The sequence below is a fragment of the Nerophis ophidion genome, linkage group LG12 (assembly GCF_033978795.1).
Source record: "Nerophis ophidion isolate RoL-2023_Sa linkage group LG12, RoL_Noph_v1.0, whole genome shotgun sequence".
In the NCBI taxonomy this organism is placed as follows: domain Eukaryota; kingdom Metazoa; phylum Chordata; class Actinopteri; order Syngnathiformes; family Syngnathidae; genus Nerophis; species Nerophis ophidion.
The window spans coordinates 53211308-53232548 of NC_084622.1; the positions used below are offsets into that span (position 1 = coordinate 53211308).

Here is a 21241-nt window from a genome sequence, read left to right on the forward strand (position 1 = left end):
CCCATATCAAACTTAAGAAGGTCAGTGACTTCACTATAAAAGTGGGTGACATTGTTATCACCAGGAAAGATGAGATCACCTACCTAGGTTCTATTCTAGAGGCTAATCTTTCCTGTGAAAAAATGGCAACTAAGGTAATCAAAAAGGTCAACCAAAGAACAAGATTCCTCTACAGAATCTCCTCTCTGGTCAACAAAAGCACCTTGAGGATTCTAGCGGGAACTCTCATTCAACCCTTTTTTGAATACGCTTACACCTCCTGGTACCCCAGCACCTCCAAAACCCTCAAATCAAGACTCCAAACATCCCAGAACAAGCTAATCCGGTTACTTTTAGACCTCCACCCCAGATCACACCTCAATCCAACCCACTTCTCCAAAGTGGGCTGGCTCAGGGTGGAGGACAGAGTAAAACAACTTGCACTGAGCCTAGTCTATAAAATCCGCTACACCTCCTTGATACCGAAGTACATGTCAAATTACTTCCTTAACGTAAATGACCGCCATAACCACAACACCAGGGGGAGCTCCACAAACCACGTTAAACCCAGATTTCGATCTAACAAAGGTCTTAACTCATTCTCTTTCTATGCCACATCAATGTGGAATGCACTCCCAACAGGTGTAAAAGTAAGTGCATCTCTATATTCCTTCAAAACCGCTCTAAAACAACACCTCCAGGCAACTTCAACACTTTACTAATACCCTCCTCCATTCACATCCCATCTCCCCGGATTATAAACAACTCAAATGTACTTCTAATGTATATACTTGTTCTTATGCTATGTGAACTCACTATGTTCCCTGCTGGCTGTACATATCCTACTAAATAAGACCTACACTGTTTCAATGTCCACATTTCTCTGTTGATGCAATTGTTGATGACTGAAGTTCTGATATCAACCAAAGCTCCTCATCCCACCCCCCGGATTGTAAATAATGTAAATAATTCAATGTACATACTATGATGATTAACTTGTGTGATGACTGTATTATGCTGATAGTATATATTTGTACCATGAATTGATTAAAGTGGACCCCGACTTAAACAAGTTGAAAAACTTATTCGAGTGTTACCATTTAGTGGTCAATTGTACGGAATATGTACTGTACTGTGCAATCTACTAATAAAAGTATCAATCAATCAATCAATCCTCCTTTACCACTCACAGAGCTATTTAAACCCATTTCACAGAGTAACGATGACAATTGGAGCCGCTAACGTTCCCGCGACTATCCAACAGCGTTCATCTTGATTACAGGTACATGGGCGTGCTGTGAAGCCAGTGCCTTAGACAGCTTCAACAACATGTACGAACCGATTTTTGTTCCGGCAACATGTTGTGAGCAGCTTCCGCAATTACACGTTCACGATTGAAAGGCATACTGGGTGATACAGAGTACACTGATGGTTGTGATATAAACAACTTTAACACTTACTAATATGCGCCATGCTGTGAAGCCACACCCAACAAGATTGACAAACACATTTCGGGAGAACATCCTCACAGTAACACAACATAAACGCAACACAACAAATACCCATAATCCTTTGTATTCATGACACTTCCTGAATATATTTTACACCCCCTCGCCCCCAACCCTGCCCACCTTACCGACGAATGGAAGGGGCAGGGTTTGCTGCTAGGGGTGTATAAAATAGTCAGGTTGTGTCATGAATACAAAGGATTATGGGTATTTGTTGTGTTGCGTTTATGTTGTGTTACTGTGAGGATGTTCTCCCGAAATGTGTTTGTCGTTCTTAATTGGTGTGGCTTCACAGCGTGGCGCATATTACTAAGAGTGTTAAAATTGTTTATATCCCAACCATTAGTGTACTCTGTGTTACCCAGTATGCCTTGCAGTCGTGTGCATGTTGTCGCGGAAGCCACACACAACATGTTGCTGGACTGACAATCACATCGTACATGTTGTAATAGGCGATATAGCCAATGACTTCATAGCACGCCCTAATACTTATTATCTGGGTGAATAATAGCGTCTCTTATTATCCTCTTCGCTTTATGACACGGGTCTTAAATGGCACTTTGAATGGCAAAGAACACCGATCACAGAACCATGCATATCAAATATTTCCGGATGGTTCAACCGCCACTCGCCCGAATTTAATTAAAATCTATTTTTTCGTCATGTCAACCGCCCGACCCGCGGATAACCGCGGATGAGACCGCAAACCGTACATCTCTTGCAAGTATGGAATATGATGAATTAGTATCGGTACCGGTATACCGTACAACCCCACCCCCAAGAGACTGACAAGAGTGACAGACATGAACACCACCGTTTTTTCTTAACCAATCTATTCTTAATAAGTAATTGTGATAATAGCCGCTGGTATTATGGTTATAGTTTTTATATCCTTTGAGCAAGTTGCAAACCGCCCCTTAAAATGTGTTATGCCCTGTATGTCAATCTCAGGAAAATATAGTTTGACACCCTGCAACATAATACAATCCTAAAATTGTAAATAGCCTCCGCCTGACCTTATTTAAACCTACGGAGGAGACTGGCCTCAGTCAGCTAAGATTAAAGGTTGTTTGCTCATTTGATGTATGTACATGCTCCTTGTCAGCAGACAACTTGAAGTGGTACAGTAAAGCATGTACTGTATGTTTTATTGCACTGAAATATGACAAAGACAAACAAATGGTTGTTTGAGCTCAAAGGTTTACTGGGCAAAATGTTCTTTGCAAATATCAGGGTCAAATTCAACATAGCTCTTTCCTAATATCAGATCCTAACTACACCTCTGCAGTCAAACAATTCATATTTCAACCAACACTTGCAGAACATATCTCCCGTCCAAAGGCAAAACCTAGTAACTCACGTCCAGCTGATTTTGAGAAAACAAAGGAAAACCAATCTATCTTGATGCTGTCTTACAAAGATCTACAACAGGGGTGGGCATTACGTCGATCGCGATCGACTGGTCGATCTCGGAGTGTGTGTCAGTCGATCTCAAGCCAGGCATTAAAAAATAGACATAAAAATGAGCAATCATCAATCATACCAAGACTTCACTTTCGTCAGTTGTTTGACATTCTCGGCACCCGAGGATCTTGTGAGATGACGCTGGCTGCTGCGAGCTCATATTTAAGAAAAAAATCACTAACAGGGCGGACGCAGAGAAACACATTTTATTTCTAGAGACTCCGTACCTACTGTCAAAACTCTAAAGACCGACTGCACAGTTCCTGTCTTCGCCATAAAAGACCTGTTTCATCCTGCCTGTGCTAACAAAATAAGAGTCTCAGAAAGCTAGCGTGCACAAGCTAGCAAGCTACGGAGTTTGATGCCAATGTATTTCTCCCCCGCCCTCAGCGACCGCTTTCTCACTTGCTTGCCCACCCGCACACTCACTGACGTCACTCACCTGCTGCCAGACATTAAAGGGCCACACACATATGCTACTCTCATAACAAAGTGTTTAAAAACGAGTATGCAAGTTGGACAAATGAGATGCCAAATCCAACCACTTTCATGTGGGATTGGACAGAAAGGAGGACTTTTTTTTCCCTCCATTTGAAAATGCGGACGTTATCAGCACCACTGTCTAATTCCAATCAATGCAAGTCATCAGAATCAAATACACCAACTTATATTCTTGTCTTCATGAAAGAAAGGAATCTATGTGTGTTAAACATGCTTGTATTATCATTAAACACCATTAACTTGTTAACAAAAATGCCTCTTTCATAAATAAATAAATATAAATAGGAATGAGGTAGAAATCCTCGACTTGGTCAATTGAAAAGTAGCTCGCCTGCAGAAAAAGTGTGAGCGCCCCTGCTATAGATGTTTTCTTGAGCTTTCATTTTCTTGCCGATTGAGCCATGGATTGAATCTGCTCTCAAGAACGTGTGCCCTTTCTCCAGATATTTTATCACAATTTCGGGTGGGCCCCATTCTGCGTTTGCACATTGGGCAAGAGCCGTGTACAGCGTCCAGTTTTTATTTTGACCTCCACAGTTATCTGCCCAGAAGAGTATGCAAGGGGAAGAATCAAGAACAATACTATTTTCGGGTCTCCCCATGTCTAGCATTAAAAGATTACAGTTGGTACAAAATGCGGCTGCTAGACTTTTGACAAGAACAAGAAAGTTTGATCACATTACGCCTGTACTGGCTCACCTGCACTGGCTTCCTGTGCACTTAAGATGTGACTTTAAGGTTTTACTACTTACGTATAAAATACTACACGGTCTAGCTCCAGCATATCTTGCCGATTGTATTGTACCATATGTCCCGGCAAGAAATCTGCGTTCAAAGGACTCCGGCTTATTAGTGATTCCTAAAGCCCAAAAAAAGTCTGCGGGCTATAGAGCGTTTTCATTTCGGGTTCCAGTACTCTGGAATGCCCTCCCGGTAAAAGTTCGAGATGCCACCTCAGTAGAAGCATTTAAGTCTCACCTTAAAACTCATTTTTATACTCTAGCCTTTAAATAGACTCCCTTTTTCGACCAGTTGATCTGCCGTTTCGTTTCTTTTTCTCTTATGTCCCACTCTCCCTTGTGGAGGGGGTCCGGTCCGATCCGGTGGCCATGTACTGCTCGCCTGTGTATCGGCTGGGGACATCTCTGCGCTGCTGATCCGCCTCCGCTTGGGATGTTTTCCTGCTGGCTCCGCTGTGAACGGGACTCTCGCTGCTGTGTTGGATCCGCTTTGGACTGGACTCTCGCGACTGTGTTGGATCCATTATGGATTGAACTTTCACAGTATCATGATAGACCCGCTCGACATCCATTGCTTTCCTCCTCTCCAAGGTTCTCATAGTCATTATTGTCACCGATGTCCCACTGGGTGTGAGTTTTCCTTGCCCTTATGTGGGCCTACCGAGGATGTCGTAGGGGTTTGTGCAGCCCTTTGAGACACTAGTGATTTAGGGCTGTATAAGTAAACATTGATTGATTGATTTAATGAAGGTGCTTGCAACGTCCTGGGCCAATCTTCCAAATATCCCCTCGTGCCATAATATCACATAATCAGGTTGACCGTCGGCCCCCATTCGTGCAAATGTCGCATTAAAGACAATAAGGCGACTGACAAAGAAGCTCCGATTGGTCCCTTGAGATACTAGGTTTTTCTGTTGCATCCACGCGGGTATGTGGTAGTTGCTAGGTCCTGCCATGCGCGTAACAGCTTACTTACGGAACAGATTACAATATCTCATACACTAATGTAAAGCATATCACCTAGGAACTCCAAAATTATTATCAGCTCAGTTTTGACCAACATGGAGTTACTGGGTTTTGCCTTTGGACGGGAGATACAAAGTCATGGCCTGAAGTAGTGCTGTCCCCATACTGGTGCCAAAATTATTTTGATACTTTTCTAAATAGAGACCACAAACATTTGCATTATTGGCTTTATTTTAACAAAAAAGGTCTTACGGTATATCAAGTTTTTCCTTAAATAAAATAGTGAACGCACAAGACAACTTGTCTTTTAGTAGTAAGTGTTGTGTTTTAGTTTTATCCTGCCTTCTCCTTTTCTGCACCTGTGTTTCTGCACAGTGTTTCTTCCTCAGCAAGGGGCGGACCTTGTGGCACACCTGCTCCCAATTAACCTGACAGTATTTAGGCTCGTCACTGAAAGCTTGGCCTGGGTTATTGTATCCCGAACTCACCTCGTGCATGCACCTGCTTCACCAGTCCCGGTATGTTTTTTTCTACTTTGTCCTGAAGTCCCTAACCTCTTGTGTGTTTATTTTCTAGTCTCCCTGAGGTAAAAAGATTTTTTTGTTTTGGACTCTAAAAAAAAAAAAAAAATCACATTGCCATATAGGATATTATGTGTAGAATTTGGAGGGAAAAAAAAGGAACGTATTACATTTTGGAATAAGGCTGTAACATAACATAATGTGGAAAAAGTGAAGCGCTGTGAGTACTCTCCGGATGCACTGTATGATGATTTTAATTACTTTAAACACTTCCTTGTGGTCTAGATCAGTGGTTCTCAAATGGGGGTGCGCGTACCCCTGGAGGTACTTGAAGGTATGCCAACGGGTACGTGAGATTTTTCAAAAATATTCTAAAAATAGCAACAATTCAAAAATCCTTTATAAATGTATTTATTGAATAATACTTCAACGAAATATGAATGTAAGTTCATAAACTGTGAAAAGAAATGCAACAATGCAATATTCAGTGTTGACAGCTAGATTTTTTGTGGACATGTTCCATAAATATTGATGTTAAAGATTTCTTTTTTTTTTGTGAATAGATGTTTATAATTAAGTTCATGAATCCAGATGGATCTCTATTACAATCCCCAAAGAGGGCACTTTAAGTTGATGATTACTTCTATGTGTAGAAATCTTTATTTGTAATTGAATCAATTGTTTTTTTTCAACAAGTTTTTATTTATTTTTACATGTTTTTTTTCAAATCGTCCAAGAAAGACCACTACAAATGAGCAATATTTTGCACTGTTATACAATTTAATAAATCAGAATCTGATGACATAGTGCTGTATTTTACTTCATTATCTCTTTTTTTTTTCAACCAAAAATGCTTAGCTCTGATTAGGGGGTACTTGAATCAAAAAAAAATTTCACAGGGGGTACATCACTGAAAAAAGGTCGAGAACCACTGGTCTAGATCAGGGGTGCCCACACTGCAGGCGAGCTACTTTTCAATTGACCAACTCGAGGGGATCTACCTTATTTATATATTTATCATTTATATTTATTTATAAATGAAAGAGACATTTTTGTAAACAAGTTAAATGTGTTTAATGATAATACAAGCATGTGTAACACATATAGATGTCTTTCTTTCACAAAGACAAGAATATAAGTTGCTGTATTACCTGATTCTGATGACTTGCATTGATTGGAATCAGACAGTAATGATGATAACGCCCACATTTTCAAATGGAGGAGAAAAAAAGTTGTCCTTTCTGTACAATACCACATGAAAGTGGTTGGTTTTTGGCATCTAATTCATCCAGCTTCCATACACTTTACAAGAAAAACATTGGCGGCAAATTCCGTAGCTTGCTTGATTGACATTCACGGCACCCGAGGGTCTTGTGAGATGACGCTGGCTGCTGCCAGTTCATTATTATGAAAAAATGACAGAGAGGAAGGCGAGAAACACTTTTTATTTCAACAGACTTTCGCGCCGTCCCTTCCATCAAAACTCTAAAGGCCGACTGCACAGTTCCTATCTTCACAATAAAAGCCCTGCTTCATGCTGCCTGCGCTAACAAAATAAGAGTCTCGGAAAGCTGGCGTGCACAAGTGATGTGCACGCCAGCTTTCTGAGGGATCGCTTGTGCACGCCAGTTTTCCGAGACTCTGTATTTAGTTAGCGCAGGCAGCATAAGGCAGGGCTTTTATTGTGAAGATAGGAAATGTGCAGTCGGCCTTTAGAGTTTTGACGGAAGGTACGGCGCGAGAGTCTGTTGAAATAAAAAGTGTTTCCCGCCTTCCTCTCGGTCATATTTTCATAATAATGATCTTGCAGCAGCCAGCGTCATCTCACAAGACCCTCCGGTACCGTGAATGTCATTTAAGTGACGTCTTGGTGAAGATTGATGATCACTAATTTTTAGGTCTATTTTTTTTAAAAGCCTGGCTGGAGATCGACTGACACACCCCCCGCGGTCGACTGGTAGCTCGCGATCGACGTAATGGGCACCCCTGGTGTAGATAATATGCATTGGATATGCTTTGGTGTGAATACTGCATACATTTGCATATTTATAACCCGATTTTTGAGTCTGTTTGCAAGCTGTTTGAGTGTGGAGGTGTTCCCAGATTTGCAAATGACCCTTCACGCTCCGTCCTCTCTAAAAGCATCCAAAACTGCTTGCGAGCTCACGCCTAGATGCAAGAACGTTAAACACTTTGTCATGGTTTAACACAAGATTGCAACATTTTAAGTCAGAAAAGAGGAAAATCATCATAGGTCCACAATAGGGTTGTACAGTATTCCGGTATTAGTATAGTACTGCGATACCAATGAATTATTTTCGGTACTATACCATCTCTGAAAAGTCCTATTCATTGCTGGTTTACGAGCACACAATCACAGAGTACTTCCAAGCAGACACAGTGTGTAGACAGAAAAGAGAGAACAGACGCATTTAGGCTTAAAAACTAACGATAAAGGTGAAGTTATAACACCGAAACACCCTCAGGAAAAGGTGCTTTAAGACATAGCAGTGTTTTAGCAAACAGATAAAGTAATTTTCTTACAAGTATCATCCCTGTAGGACGAGGAATAGCTAAACATGCTCCGTAGCTCACCGGCGTCAAAATGTAAACAAACACCATTGGTGGATCTACAGCTAACATCCACTGTAATGATACCAAGTACAGGAGCGTATCTAGTCGATGCTACTATGATCACGTCGATATTTTTTGGCATCACAACATCTTCTTTCGTTTTTTTTAAATGTATATTATGTTTATAAACTCAGGAAATAGGTTCCTGGACACATGAAGACTTTGAATATGACCAATGTATGATCCTGTATCGGATTGAAACCCAAATTTGTGGTATCATTCAAAACTACTGTAAAGTATCAAACAACAGAAGACTAACTGATTATTACATTTTAACAGAAGTGTAGGCAGAACATTTAAAAAAAGAATACAAGCAGGTATTAACAGTGAATGAACAAGTAGATTAATAATTCATTTTCTACCACTTGTCCCTTAATAATGTTGACAAAATAATAGAATGATAAATGATACAGAATGTCAGCAGACTAATTAGGAGCCTGTGTTTGTTTACTTACTACTAAAAAACAAGTTGTCTAGTATGTTCAGTATATTATTTAAAAACTTAACTGTCAGGCTTTCCCCTGACAGTTTGGTTGTGTTTTAGTTTTTCCTCTGTGTGTGTGTGTAGTATTTCCTGTCTTTACTTCCTGTCAGCACTCTTATTTTGGTTCAGTTTCCTGTTTGTATCCCTGAGTGCTGTGTCCCGTCAGCTGCGGCTGATTGGCACCTGGCCACACCTGGTGTCAATCAGTCCGCTCCTATTTAGACCTGTTTTCTCCTCCAGTCAGTGCTGGATTATTGTCGTGTCGATGTCATCGTTACAGCTACTACCTGTCGTGCTACTATTTGCCCTTGTCGTCGTAGCGGTAAGCTGTTCTTGTTAGCTATTTGTAGTTTGCTTTCTCCTAGCTCTTTTGTTTCGTGTTTTCTTGTTAGCCATTAGCTGTTTCCAGTTTTTCTGTTTGCTGGTTCCTGTTTTCAGTTTACCTAGTTCGTGTTTTGTACCTTTTTATTTTGGACTTTAAAGTATGTATTCTTATTCAATGCCTGCCACCGTCTCTGCATCTTGGGGTTCGTCATCAACTAATTCTGACATTAACTGCAATAAGAAGCATCTGTTTAATGTTCCCTAAGATTTTTTGTTTAAATAAAGTCAATAATGCCATTTTTTTTTTGTGGTCCCCTTTATTTAGAAAAGCACCGAAAAAATGTTTGTACTGTTACCAAAATATTGGTATCGTTACAACACTAGTGCACTGTAAAGAAGGCGGGTGTAGTAGCCATAAGGCATGGGTGTCAAACTCTGGCCCGCGGGCCAAATGTGGCCCGCCGTTTAATTTCATTTGGCCCTTGAGGCAATATCAAATTAACATTGCAGCTGGCCCGCCGGTAACACCACATCCACCACTAATACTCATACTTGCAAACCCTCCCGATTTTCCCAGGAGACTCCCGAAGTTTAGTGCCCTTCCCGAAAATCTCCCTGGGCAACCATTCTCCCGATTTCCACCCGGACAACAATATTGGGAGCGTGCCTTTAGCGTCCTCTACAACATGTCGTCACGTCCTCTTTTCCTCCATACAAACAGCGTGCTGGCCAAGTCACATAATATAGGCGGCTTTCACACACATACTTGGTCAACAGCCATACATGTCACACTGAGGGTGGCCGTATAAAAAACTTTAACATTGTTACAAATATGCGCCACACTGTGAACCCACACCAAACAAGAATGACAAAACACATTTCGGGAGAACACCCGCACCGTAGCACAACATAAACACAACAGAACAAATAACCAGAGCCCCTTGCAGCACTAACTCTTACGGAACGCTACAATATAAACCCCCTGCTACTACCAAACCCCGCCCACCTCTTTTTTTTATTTAACTTTTTAATTTATTAGCCTGTGGAAAAAGTTGATATTGATATTTACTTTTCTTAAATTGTATTGAATATACAATTTAAGAAAAAATTGTTTTTTGAAAGTTGATTTTGCACTATTACGTTATATAAACTCTGCCTGTTCCATGGGAGGAAGCCCAAATACCCGGAGGGAACCTACGCAGTCCTGGGGAGAACATGCAAACTCCACACAGAAAGATCCCGAGCCCGGGATTGAACCCAGGATTAGTCAGGACCTTCGTATTGTGAGGCAAATGCACTAACCCCTGTGCTACCTTGCTGCCCTATTGAAGCCTTGCTTGTTCAATATTCATTGCAAAACTTGTTTGGGTCCCTATTAAAAGGTTAATTTTGTCCACTAAAGACGCTGAGATCATTATCCATGCGTTTGTTACGTCTCGTCTCGATTACTGTAACGTATTATTTTCGGGTCTCCCCATGTCTAGCATTAAAAGATTACAGTTGGTACAAAATGCGGCTGCTAGACTTTTGACAAGAACAAGAAAGTTTGATCACATTACGCCTGTACTGGCTCACCTGCACTGGCTTCCTGTGCACTTAAGATGTGACTTTAAGGTTTTACTACTTACGTATAAAATACTACACGGTCTAGCTCCATCCTATCTTGCCGATTGTATTGTACCATATGTCCCGGCAAGAAATCTGCGTTCAAAAGACTCCGGCTTATTAGTGATTCCTAGAGCCCAAAAAAAGTCTGCGGGCTATAGAGCGTTTTCCGTTCGGGCTCCAGTACTCTGGAATGCCCTCCCGGTAACAGTTCGAGATGCTACCTCAGTAGAAGCATTTAAGTCTCACCTTAAAACTCATCTGTATACTCTAGCCTTTAAATAGACCTCCTTTTTAGACCAGTTGATCTGCCGCTTCTTTTCTTTCTCCTATGTCCCCCCCTCCCTTGTGGAGGGGGTCCGGTCCGATGACCATGGATGAAGTACTGGCTGTCCAGAGTCGAGACCCAGGATGGACCGCTCGCCTGTATCGGTTGGGGACATCTCTACGCTGCTGATCAACCTCCGCTTGAGATGGTCTCCTGTGGACGGGACTCTCGCTGCTGTCTTGGATCCACTTGAACTGAACTTTCCCGGCTGTGTTGGAGCCACTATGGATTGAACTTTCACAGTATCATGTTAGACCCGCTCGACATCCATTGCTTTCGGTCCCCTAGAGGGGGGGGTTGCCCACATCTGAGGTCCTCTCCAAGGTTTCTCATAGTCAGCATTGTCACTGGCGTCCCACTGGATGTGAATTCTCTCTGCCCACTGGGTGTGAGTTTTCCTTGCCCTTTTGTGGGTTCTTCCGAGGATGTTGTAGTCGTAATGATTTGTGCAGTCCTTTGAGACATTTGTGATTTGGGGCTATATAAATAAACATTGATTGATTGATTGATAATTTGTTCAACCTTGGCCCGCGGCTTTGTCCAGTTTTAAATTTTGGCCCACTCCGTATTTGAGTTTGACACCCCTGCCATGCATGCCTTGTTTTTAGTAGAGTGTGTGCAGCATCACAACATAACATATTCATTTTTGTGTCTTTATATTAGCTAATTATAAGAGACAGATTAATTTGATGGCTACAGCATAGATTGACTGCAGTTTCAATGTAGCCAACACCGAAAACTGAGATTATGACGCATTCCTCATCACTCACATTAACGATCACACGAGTGGTTCGTGCCTCCTCCCTTTTTCCTCCGGGATAACATCTAACACCCCTAAAATAACTTAAAGAGACAGTAAGGCCCTCATCCAGTGTGTTCTTTGAATAGAAACAAAAGGCAATTGTTTCCATGTCTGTGGGAGTTAATTCAAGATGCATAAAAGTGGTTTGCGTCTCTTTGTAGTGTAATCTCTTAATTATTAAACCAACATGCCGCAGACAGTATTGTCTTTCAGTCTATTTGCGGGCCACTTCCCCATCCAGCTGGGTGTATTTTGGGCGTGCTTTTTCCGGGAGTCAGTTGCGTTATTTTTCTGCACTTGCACACCAGCAAACAAGTTTATAATGAGATCCCCAGAGGGATTCCCTCACACCCTGCACGTTTCACACCACACTTTTGTGCTGCACGCTGTTTTGTGGCCTCATTTTGCTCTTTAAAGGCCTACTGAAACCCACTACTACCGACCACGCAGTCTGATAGTTTATATATCAATGATGAAATATTAACATTGCAGTTTTTAAATGGTGTGCCTATGATACAGAGTTTGCACCTAATAAATGATATATATGTATATATATATGTATATATACGTATGTGTATATATATGTATATATATGTGTATATATGTATATATGTACTGTATATATATATATATATATATATATATATATATATATATATATATATATATATATATATATATATATATATATATATATATATATATACTGTTATGCTGATGACACCCAACTCTACATGCCCCTAAAGCTGACCAACATGCCGGATTGTAGTCAGCTGGAGGCGTGTCTTAATAAAATTAAACAATGGATGTCCGCTAACTTTTTGCAACTCAACGCCAAAAAAAACGGAAATGCTGATTATCGGTCCTGCTAGACACCGAACTCTATTTAATAATACAACTCTAACATTTGACAACCAAACAATTAAACAAGGCGACACGGTAAAGAATCTGGGTATTATCTTCGACCCAACTCTCTCCTTTGAGGCACACATTAAAAGCGTTACTAAAACGGCCTTCTTTCATCTCCGCAATATCGCTAAAATTTGCTCCATTCTGTCCACTAAAGAGGCTGAGATCATTATCCATGCGTTTGTTACGTCTCGCCTCGATTACTGTAACGTATTATTTTCGGGTCTCCCCATGTCTAGCATTAAAAGATTACAGTTGGTACAAAATGCGGCTGCTAGACTTTTGACAAGAACAAGAAAGTTTGATCACATTACGCCTGTACTGGCTCACCTGCACTGGCTTCCTGTGCACTTAAGATGTGACTTTAAGGTTTTACTACTTACGTATAAAATACTACACGGTCTAGCTCCATCCTATCTTGCCGATTGTATTGTACCATATGTCCCGGCAAGAAATCTGCGTTCAAAGGACTCCGGCTTATTAGTGATCCCCAAAGCCCAAAAAAAGTCTGCGGGCTGTAGAGCTTTTTCATTTCGGGCTCCAGTACTCAGGAATGCCCTCCCGGTAACAGTTCGAGATGCTACCTCAGTTGAAGCATTTAAGTCTCACCTTAAAACTCATTTGTATACTCTAGCCTTTAAATAGACTCCATTTTTAGACCAGTTGATCTGCCGTTTCTTTTCTTTTTCTTCTATGTCCCACTCTCCTTTGTGGAGGGGGTCCGGTCCGATCCGGTGGCCATGTACTGCTCGCCTGTGTATCGGCTGGGGACATCTCTGCGCTGCTGATCAGCCTCCGCTTGGGATGGTTTCCTGCTGGCTCCGCTGTGAACGGGACTCTCGCTGCTGTGTTGGATCCGCTTTGGACTGGACTCTCGCGACTGTGTTGGATCCATTATGGATTGATCTTTCACAGTATCATGTTCTCATAGTCATCATTGTCACCGACGTCCCACTGGGTGTGAGTTTTCCTTGCCCTTATGTGGGCCTACCGAGGATGTCGTAGTGGTTTGTGCAGCCCTTTGAGACACTAGTGATTTAGGGCTATATAAGTAAACATTGATTGATTGATTGATTGATATATATATACATATATATATAGGTGCTTCACGGTGGTAGAGGGGTTAGTGCGTCTGCCTCACAATACGAAGCTCCTGCAGTCCTGGGTTCAAATCCAGCCTCGGGATCTTTCTGTGTGGAGTTTGCATGTTCTCCCCGTGAATGCGTGGGTTCCCTCCGGGTACTCCGGCTTCCTCCCACTTCCAAAGACATGCACCTGGGGATAGGTTGATTGGCAACACTAAATTGGCCCTAGTGTGTGAATGTGAGTGTGAATGTTGTCTGTTTATCTGTGTTGGCCCTGTGATGAGATGGCGACTTGTCCAGGGTGTACCCCGCCTTCCGCCCGATTGTAGCTGAGATAGGCGCCAGCGATGGATAGATAAATTAGACTCAAGATTTAAGGACTGGATATCTAAGGGTATAACAGCTTTATGTAGTGTAATGGAAAATAAAAAAAAATGCTTAGTTTTGAAACTATGAAAAGGACATTTATATTAGAACAGCGGTCCCCAACCTTTTTGTATCCGCGGACCGGTCAACGCTTAATAATTTGTCTTGCGGCCCGGGTGGGTGGGGAATCCTTTTTTTTTCTTTGTCATGAAAAATGGACGTTTTTGGAATGAAAAGGGGAGGTTTTTGTGGTTGGTGCACTAATTGTAAGTGGATATTGTGTTTTTCATGTTGATTTAATAAAAAAATTTTTTTTAATGAAAATGAATACAAAATTTTTCCGCGGCCCGGTACCAATCGGTGGTTGGGGGCCACTGTATTAGAAAACCAAGATTTTCATCAATATCTGCAGTTGCGACATTTTGTTAATATGAAGGTGAAAAGCGTTACAAAGACGAGTATACGTTGGATTGAACTGTTTACAAAAGCCTTTTTCCATTTTTATACATTTTTAAAAAAGCTCCAGAGGTGGCGCTAAAGATCTACAGGTTGCTCGGGAGCCGCGCGTTGTTGAACGCCGCACTAGAGATTATTCTAGATTGTACTTAATATCATGACTGTTTTTATTGACTATTGAGTATTTTATTGATTACGGGATAAGCAGCAGAAAATGGAAGGATGATACTTTTTCGTCACTTATTGTTTGTCCTTGGTACACTAATGTGTATATTTTAGGCCATTGGTTCTTTGTTTTATTTTTGCAAAAATGTATACAGTATATCTATTTTTATATTTTTTTTTATATTGCTATTTTTATCTTTGGTATGAAAATTATTATGTAACAACATTTATTAGTATTTTTTGGTTCTTTGTTGTTGCTATTTTTGTATTATGACAATTTATTATTGGATCATGTTGTACTGCATTTTAATCGTTTGTACTGTGGTTGTGATGTTTTTTGCCTGGACCCCAGGAAGAATAGTCTCCACTGCGGTGTAGACTAATGGGGATCCTTAATAATCTAATAAACTAATAAACTAGGGTCTGCAGAGCTGATTGCAGCCATTCTCAGTTTGCGATTTGTAAAGGTGACTATGTGGAAGTTATTTCAAGCCTAGAGCACTTTCCTAATATTAAAAAGTTTACAGTTTTTTCATGCTTTATCTATAAAAAAAAAAACATCTATAAATAATAATTTATTTTTCGCGGTAATTTAATAAACAGCAATAAAGGAGAGATTACTGTATCATAAAACCCAAAACCAGTGAAATTGGTACATTGTGTAATTCGTAAATAAAAACAGAATACAATAATTTGCAAATCCTTTTCAACTTATATTCATTTGAATACACTGCAAAGAGATCATTTTTAATGTTCGAACTGAGAAATTTCATTTCTTTTTTTTAACTTAGAATTTAATGGCAGCAACACATTGCAAAAAAGTTGGCACAGGGACATATTTACCAAAGTGTTACATGGCCTTTCCTTTTAACAACACTCAGTAAACGTTTGGAAACTGAGACGATAAATTTCTGGAGCTTTTTAGGTGGATTTTTTTCCCATTCTTGTTTGATGCACAGCTTAAGTTGTTCAACAGTCCGGGGTCTCCGTTGTGGTATTTCAGGCTTCATATTGCGCCGCACATTTCAATGGGAGACAGGTCTGGACTACAGGCAGGCCAGTCTAGTACCCGCACTCTTTTACTGTGAAGTCACGCTGTTGTAACACGTGCAGAATATGGCTTGGCATTGTCTTGCTGAAATAAGCAGGGGCGTCTATGAAAAAGACATTGCTTGGATGGCAACATATGTTGCTCCAAAACCTGTATGTACCTTTCAGCATTAATGGTGCCTTCACAGATGTGTAAGTTACCCATGCCTTGGGCACTAATACACCCCCATACCATCACAGATGCTAGCTTTTGAATTTTGCGTCGATAACAGTCTGGAAGGTTCGCTTCCCCTTTGCTCCGGATGACACGATGTCGCATATTTCCAAAAACAATTTGAAATGTGGACTCGTCAGACGACAGAACACTTTTCCACTTTGCATCAGTCCATCTTAGACGAGCTCGGGCCCAGCAAAGCGGGCGATGTTTCTGGGTGTTGTTGATAAATGGCTTTCGCATAGTAGAGCTTTAATTTGCACTTACAGATGTAGCGACAAACTTGTGTTTTGTTTTTATTTACGATTTACACGAGTCAACTCCACTGGTTTTGGGTTTTGTACTTTAGTCCACCAGAAGAAGGTTTGGTTATGGAAGTGTGTGCATAAAAAACACAACAAACAAAAAAAAGCATTTCGAGTACATTTAACAATAATGTATAATTAATATTTGACAAGTCACGTAAGGATGTGTATTTACTATAAATAATCATGTGTAAACAAACAAAAAGACTATATTGACAACTCCAATTCAGTTTAATATATTATAATCAATAGCCATGTGTTTATATTCCAAATAATATCAAATGTTTATTTAAAAATGTAAAGAAATAGGTTGATAGGTCCAAGGGGAATGTAAAATGTTTGATACTTTCTACCAAAGTGAAGCTAATCCAAAACTGCTAAATCGTTTTGGCATTAATTGAAAAAAGTAAACAAAACACAATAAATATGCAAAAACTATGAAAAAACTAATGTTTTTTTTTTTAGACATTTTAGGTTAAGAGAAAAGGTTTGGCTACAATTTAAACTTAAATAGTAGGGTGGTTTTAGAATTACTGACGTAAAATATGTTCCCTTTAGAACAGCGGTCCCCAACCACCGAGCCGCAGAAGAATTTTTTATTAAAAAAAAAAATAAAATGTTTTTTTTTTTTAATTAAATCAACATAAAAAACACAATATACACTTACAATTAGTACACCAACCACAAAAACCTCCCTTTTTCATGACAAAGAGGAGAAAAAAAAAAAATTAATTACCCTCTGCATTCCACTCCCTAGGGGGTGAGGGGAGCAGTGAGCAGCAGCGGTGGCCACGCTCGGGAATCATTTTTGGTGATTTAAGCCCCAATTCCAACTCTTGATGCTGAGTGCCAAGCAGGGATGTAATGGTCCCATTTTGATAGTCTTTGGTATGACTAGGCCCGGGGTTTGAACTCACGACATACCGATCTCAGGGCGAAAACTCAAACCACTGAGCATTTGACTCACTACTAAATTTAAGTTTATCAGAGACAAAGTAAAATCAATGAACTCATTCAGTCTATCAGAGTAAAACAAGCAAACAGCTTGCCGTAATTATATATTTTCGGTAAACAACTGCAAATAGTGTTTATGTCCGAGGCCGGCCTTGGTTGTTGTGGTCACGTTTCCAAGGAGCACGGTGATGCAGAAAAACACAGCGTCACTGCAAAGACCAGCTGAACTCACCTGAGGAGCCAAGGAAGTAGCGCTCCAGTGCAGAGCCGAAGCCCGAGGGATTCTCCTTGAGGTCGCTGACCACGAAGGGCTGCATGGTGGCGTTTTGATCATTAATTGGCCACGTCTGACCGTTGACACTGGCGCCGCCGTACCAGGATATGTTTGTCATGGAGAAGCAGTCCTGACAACCAAATAAGAAAACAATTATTTAAAAAAGTTATATATATAAAAACATAGTGATATATTCTTGAAACTGATGCTTGTGTAAGTACAACCCTGCATACCTGGGTTTGAACCAAAGACCACATAACGCCATTGTTAGTCAAGCACACAAACCAGTGGGCTAAAAGCTCCCAACCTACTGACTAGTGCAGCTCTTGAGGTGTAGGGGACTGAGATTTGTTTACTGTTCTAGTGCAAAGCTAAGCTATCTGGGTTTGTCTGTAAATGAGGTCAAACACATATTGAGTATGCCATAGACTCCAAGAGCATCCAAGTTATCGCTTGTGGTAAATATCCATACTAAGGGTAAATTTAATATCTGATCAATATCAATTTTTAGTTCCCGCTTGTTAATTTTCACAAATATTTATTTTATATATATATATATATATATAAATGTATGTGTGTGTGTGTGTGTATGTATGTATATATATGTATATGTATGTATGTATATGTATGTGTATATATATATATATGTATGTATATATGTATGTATGTATATATATTAATATATATGTATATGTGTGTGTGAATATATATGCATATGTATATATATTTTCTTCTATGTCCCACTCTCCCTTGTGGAAGGGGTCCGGTCCGATCCGGTGGCCATGTACTGCTCGCCTGTGTATTGGCCGGGGACATCTCTGCGCTGCTGATCCGCCTCCGCTTGGGATGGTTTCCTGCTGGCTCCACTGTGAACGGGACTCTCGCTGCTGTGATAGATCCGCTTTGGACTGGACTCTCGCGACTGTGTTGGATCCATTATAGATTGAACTTTCACAGTATCATGTTAGACCCGCTCGACATTCATTGCTTTCCTCCTCTCCAAGGTTCTCATAGTCATCATTGTCACCGACGTCCCACTGGGTGTGAGTTTTCCTTGCCCTTATGTGGGCCTACCGAGGATGTCGTAGTGGTTTGTGCAGCCCTTTGAGACACTAGTGATTTAGGGCTATATAAGTAAACATTGATTGATTGATTGATTGATATATATGTGTGTGTAAATATATATATATGTACATATATATATATTTTTATATAAATATGTGTGTGTGTATATATATATATATATATATATATATATATATATACATATATATATATATATATATATATATATCATTATATAGCTGTGAGACCTGAAACACTTGACTTGGTATCAAATCCCATTTCAAAATGTGCAGTAATGCGCACCCTTCGTCTCTACATTTTACAGCAGGCCTGGGCAATTATTCTGACTCAGGAGGCGATAATATTTTTTTGGACGATATCGTCCAACTCTTAATTACTGATACCGATATCAACCGATACCGATATATACAGTCGTGGAACTAACACATTATGCCTAATTTTGTTGTGATGCCCGCTGGATGCATTAAACAATGTAACAAGGTTAACCAAAATAAATCAACTCAAGTTATGGAAAAAAAAGTCCGACATGGTACTGCTATATAAAGTGCAATATTTATTTTTAACATGCCTCAAAACAGCAGCTTGTAATTTGGGACATGCTCTCCCTGAGAGAGCATGAAGAGGTTGAGGTGGGCGGGGTTAGGGGGGGCGGTGTTTTGGGGTAGGGGGTAGCGGGGGGGGGGGGTTGGGGGTATATTGTAGCGTCCCGGAAGAGTTAGTGCTGCAAGGCTTTCTGGGTATTTGTTCTGTTGTGTTACAGTACGGATGTTCTCCCAAAATGTGTTTGTCATTCTTGTTTGGTGTGAGTTCACAGTGTGGCACATATTTGTAACTGTTAAAGTTCTTCATGCGGCCACCCTCAGTGTGACCTGTATGGCTGTTGACCAAGTATGCTTTGCATTCGCTTGTGTGTGTGAAAAGCCTTAGATATCATGTGACTGGGCCGGGACGCAAATACTGTATAATGCATATGTTCCTTCTTGACTGCACTTAAATGTAGAATACATGTAGAATATATTGATATTATTCATATACATTTATATTATAAATATACAATATATGTTATATATTGTTTATTATTATTATTGTTTATTGTGAGCGAACTGTGGTGCTGAATTTCCCCCAGGGATCAATAAAGTACTTTCTATTCTATTCTTTTAAAGTCTATTAGCGCCCTGTACTTCTCCTATGTCTGTGTACACAGCGGCGTTTTAAAAAAAATCATAAATTTTACCTTTTGAAACCGATACGATAATTTTGAAACCGACACCGATAATTTACGATAATTACATTTTTAAAGCATTTATCGGCCGATAATATTGGCAGTTCGATCTTTAGTTTAGGGGTTGGTATATATCTATTTATATTTTTAGGAACACTAATACAAAACCTTACAATAATGTCTGATTGAATTCTAAAAACTTAATGACAGAATGCCTTAAAAACGGAATGGAATTTGTTTTTTTTAACCCAGAATGTACATGAAAACAAAGAATGTGGGATTTACAATATTAACTAGGAATGATAAAACACTGAATATTGACAACATATGAACGTCATCACCCCCTCTCGATCAACATATTTTACAATTAAGCGAAACACAACAAAAATGAAACAAACACAGCGCAATATGAACGCGAAGGGTAAAAAAACAAAAAACACCTACAGTCCGATTATATTTGATGTATCACTAAGCTTTAGTACTTTGTTGTAAAAATCTCCTTCCGCGTCTGTCCCTGACACCCAGGCTGGCCGCTCTGGAAACACTCTGTGGAAACACCCCACACCCTCGTCTCAGCTCCTGTGACTTAGATCACCATAGTAACGAGTAGGGGTGTGGGTAATAATAATCGATTCGAATACGAATCGCAATTCTCACGTTGTGCGTGAGAAAAAATCTTTTTTTTTTAAATTATTGTTATTTTTTATTTTTTTTATCAATCCAACAAAACAATACACAGCAATACCATAACAATGCAATCCAATTCCAAAACCAAACCTGACCCAGCAACACTCAGAACCGCAATAAACAGAGCAATTGAAAGGAGACACAATCACGACACAGAACAAACCAAAAGTAGTGAAAATAAAATGAATATTATCAACAAGAGTTTCAATATTAGTTATAATTTCAGCATAGCAGTGATTAAAAATCCCTCATTGACATTATCATTAGACATTTATAAGAATTAAAAAAAAGAACAATAGTGTCACAGTGGCTTACACTTGCATCGCATCTAATAAGCTGTCCAATATTTTCACAAAGATAAAATAAGTCATATTTTTGGTTTGTTTAATAGTTAAAACACATTTACATTATTGCAATCAGTTAATAAAACATTGTCCTTTAAAATTATAAAAGCTTTTTTAAAAAATCTCCTACTCTGCTAGCATGTCAGCAGACTGGGGTAGATCCTGCTGTAAGCCTATGTATTGAAGGAATACAGTATCGTTTTGAATCGGAAAAATATAGTTTTTGAATCGAGAATCGCGTTGAATCAAAAAAATCGATTTATGATCC

General features: G+C 39.9%; 1 protein-coding gene across 1 annotated transcript in view; it reads right to left on the reverse strand.

Annotated features, from left to right (window-relative positions):
- The window catches only part of si:ch211-236l14.4 (SITS-binding protein), a 137929-nt gene that overhangs the window by 102580 nt on the left and 14108 nt on the right, over positions 1–21241 (reverse strand). The window contains exon 2 of the mRNA XM_061917738.1: positions 17593–17764. Coding sequence (XP_061773722.1) covers positions 17593–17764 — 172 coding nt within the window. The remainder of the gene's footprint in view (positions 1–17592; positions 17765–21241) is intronic.